Below are 3,772 nucleotides of genomic sequence, written 5' to 3' on the forward strand. Positions count from 1 at the left end.
CCAGGTCATTTTACTAATCATTTGACCAGTATCTTTCTTGCAGGGAAGTGGACGACTCATACATATATAATACGCGAAGGGATTTTTTTGTGCAGCATAAAAGATCTGTATCGTTCGCCCGATTTTGAAAAATGAGATGTCAAATTAAAGCGCTTGGTCTGCAGATGTGTAGTAAGATTTTACTTTTTCGAAAAGAGTTGCCACCTGAAAAAAATTGCATTCAAATAATTTAATAATCAATCCCATCAGATCCACGTCGTTCATTCGATTTTCAAAAGTGAGGTGTCAAATCAAGGGGCTCTGACTTTAGGTGTGCAATAAGGTTTAACATTTTCGAAAAGAGTTGCCACCTTTTAAAAACTTAAGTTCAAAATAATACGCGAAGGCATTTTTCGTTCCGCATAAAAGATCTGCACCTTTCGTTCAATTTCAAATTAAAGCGCTTGGCCTGTAGATGTGCAAACTGGTTTTATTTTTTCGAAAGGAGTTGCCACCTGATAAAAAATTGAATTCAAATAATTTAATAATCAATGCCATCAGATCCACACCGATCGTTCGATTTTCAAAAGTGAGGTACCAAATTAAAGGGCTTAGGGTGTGGATGTTCAAGAACGTTTTACTTTTTCGAAAAAAGTTGCCACCTGTTAGAAATTAAGCTCAAATTAATTAAAAAGTTAAATCAATTATTAAATATGGGTATCAATCGAAATGGTTTTGAAAAGGCTTTATAACTTAACTACGTACAGGAGGGTTGCCACATATTAAAAAAATGTAATTCAATTTTAATTGAAGGAATTTGGTTAGTGAACAAGTAATCGCTATATGGGTGTCATACAAAAGAGGTTTAAGAAGGTAGTAGTTTAAAAATATTTTGAATAGGGTTGCCACCAATATGAAATAGTAACGATGGATGTCAAATGAAAGAGCTTCAAGAAATACTTAGTTTGACAATTTAGAACATTTTTGATGTGTTTGAGGGTTGCCCCAGTTTAAAGGGCTAAACTAAAATTATTTCATAAGTTAAATGAGTTACTAACCGATGGTTATCAATGGAAAAGTGTTTAAAATCCTTTATTTAAGAACTAAATTGAGGGCGATTGCCACGTGTTTAAGAATAAATTCCCACTTAATTCATCACTTACATGAAATATTTATAACAATGTCAGACGAAAAATATTTAAGGAAATTTTAGTTTGAAATTAATTTTTAAGACGATTGCCGCCTGTTTTGAAAGTGGTATTTCGTTTAATTATACATAAGTTACATGAAATTTTAAAATAGGGTTAACAAAAGAACGAGTGTTAAGAAATCTTTAAGCTGAACATTTGGTTTTTTTATTGTTGAAAAAATTAAGCTCAAATTATTTAATAAGTTAAATGGATTGTCAAAATATGGGTATCAATCGAAATGGGTTTGAAAATAATTTATTTCTAAACTGTATTTAGGAGAGTTGCCATGTGCTTCCAAAATTAAATTCAACTTAATTCATCAGTTAATTGAAATATGTATAAAATTTTAGTTTGAAAATACTTTTAAAGGGGTTGCCACCTTTTTGAATGGTCGAATTTGTTTTACTTATACGAAAGATAAATGAAATATCGAAATATTAGTGTCAAACGAAAGAGTTTTAAGAAAATTATAGGCTGATAATATGATAATATTTTTAACCGACTTCCAAAAAAGGAGGAGGTTATCAGTTCGTCGGAATATTTTTTTTTTATGTATGTTACCGCATAACTTTGGACCACGTCAACCGATTTCGATAATAATTTGCATCGGAAAGGTAGTGTCTCAGAGGTGGTCCCATGCTAATCTGGTTAAGATCCGATCAGTGGATCATGAGATATATATATATATATTTTTTTTTATATGAGAGTTGAAGTCGGTTTTATTTTGCTAAAAATTACTTGTTACCTCCCTTTTATTAATATTGACGCGCCTAAAAGATGCAGCGATTTCTATTCTCAAGTTACATACCTGATGGCAGTACGAACGGAAATTATAATAGCGAGGTTTTAGTTTTTAACCGACTTCCAAAAAAGGAGGAGGTTATCAGTTCGTCGGAATATTTTTGTTTTGTTTTTTATGTATGTTACCGCATAACTTTGGACCACGTCAACCGATTTCGATAATTCTTTTTGCATCTGAAAGGTAGTGTCTCAGAGGTGGTCCCATTCTGGTTAAGATCCGATCAGTGGATCATGAGATATATATATATATATATATATTTTTTATATGAGAGTTGAAGTCGGTTTTTTTATTGCTAAAAATTACTAGTTTATAAAAAGTTTATAAAAAAAATTATCGAAATCGGTTGACGTGGTCCAAAGTTATGCGGTAACATACATAAAAAAAAAAAAAAAAAAAAAAGATTCCGACGAACTGATAACTTCCTCCTTTTTTGGAAGTCGGTTAAAAATGCGATGCAAAACGAACTATTATGCAAGCTTACATGTCGTCCCGCTTCCCGTATCGTCCCGTAATGCTTGTTTGTTGCAATATTTTGTTACCCAAGTTTCAAAACTCGTTTTTTCTGACAAAAAGCCAAAAACTGGGTTGTTGATGAATTAATTCGAAAATATAAATCAGTTAGCATGGAGAAACCAGTTAAATCATGTGAAAAGTTAAATCTAGTGAACGCTTCTATTGAAGAGCGCGCTCACCAGGATATTTGATAATTCCGATAATTCGGAAATGCTTCTTTTCATAATGAAAAATATAAAAAATTTTAACTTTAAAAATTCATGATTTTCAACTATTTTGTTTAAAACTTTTTTCCCTGGACGCATATGGTTTTCTAAATTTTCAAATGCAACGCGCAAGTACTTAGAGTTATCATATTTGAATAAAATTTTGCACAGCTTATTTTCTGACCAAAATACATATTTTTCATCAGTTCAGTTTTCTCGGAAAACTGTATATTTAAAAAAAAAAGTTGAAATAACGAACCGTCTAGTGTATACATATGTATATGTATATGCTCGATGAAATTACTAAGATAAAAGTTCGCATTACAAAAAAAACGTGACAACCCTCATGAAAAATATTTTTGGATTTAAATTCACAAAAATACCTTTCATTTGATATCCATATTAAATTGTTTTAGTTAAAAAATAGGTGGCAACCCATTCAAAAATATTTCTGAATTGGGGGTTTTTTTTTTAAATACTTTCCGTTTGATACCCAAGATGTTATTTTATTTGTAACAAATTGAAAATACAAAATGCAAACCGTTATCTAAATACAAAATCTCATTAAAATCGTTACAGCAGTTTCCGAGAAACCTATGGATATACATATACATATGTACAAGAAATGCTCGTTTAAAGTAATAAGAGTAAGGGGCAAGAGTTCCCGCAAATATTCTGTGGAGTCTGAGCATGGGGCCCTTTGAGAACTCCGGGCCCGGGCTCGACCCATTAAATGAATGATAGTTACGCGTACAAAAAGTGCACTGAAACTTCGCACTTTACTCTTGAGGGTGGGAAGAAGATACAATTTTTAGTGTAAAGTTCTTATTCAACATATATGGAGGATATTTTAGCTTTTTATGGAAATTAATCCATCTATATTTATTTGCAGTTTGCTTTTTTTGGATGCAGTTCACTAATTCTGATTAACGTACCATCTCATCCAGGCTCTTTAGATCGTTGGTGATAATTTGTGGTTGCGGACCGTACATAAGCATGGGACTATCATCGTCATCATCCTCATTTTCTGAATCGGTGTCGAACATATCGGTCTCTGTGGCGACACTGTCGGTATTGATGCC

At 32.1% G+C, this 3,772-nt stretch overlaps 1 protein-coding gene across 1 annotated transcript in view; it reads right to left on the reverse strand.

The window, feature by feature from the left end:
* LOC118734080 (GAS2-like protein pickled eggs) overlaps positions 1-3,772 on the reverse strand; it is a 115,495-nt gene that overhangs the window by 94,681 nt on the left and 17,042 nt on the right. The window contains exon 3 of the mRNA XM_036463782.1: positions 3,626-3,772. Within this exon, the coding sequence (XP_036319675.1) occupies positions 3,626-3,772 (147 nt within the window). The remainder of the gene's footprint in view (positions 1-3,625) is intronic.

Source organism: Rhagoletis pomonella, unplaced genomic scaffold, assembly GCF_013731165.1.
Source record: "Rhagoletis pomonella isolate Grant_MI unplaced genomic scaffold, Rhpom_1.0 Rhpom_scaffold_00002, whole genome shotgun sequence".
Classification (NCBI taxonomy): Eukaryota; Metazoa; Arthropoda; class Insecta; order Diptera; family Tephritidae; genus Rhagoletis; species Rhagoletis pomonella.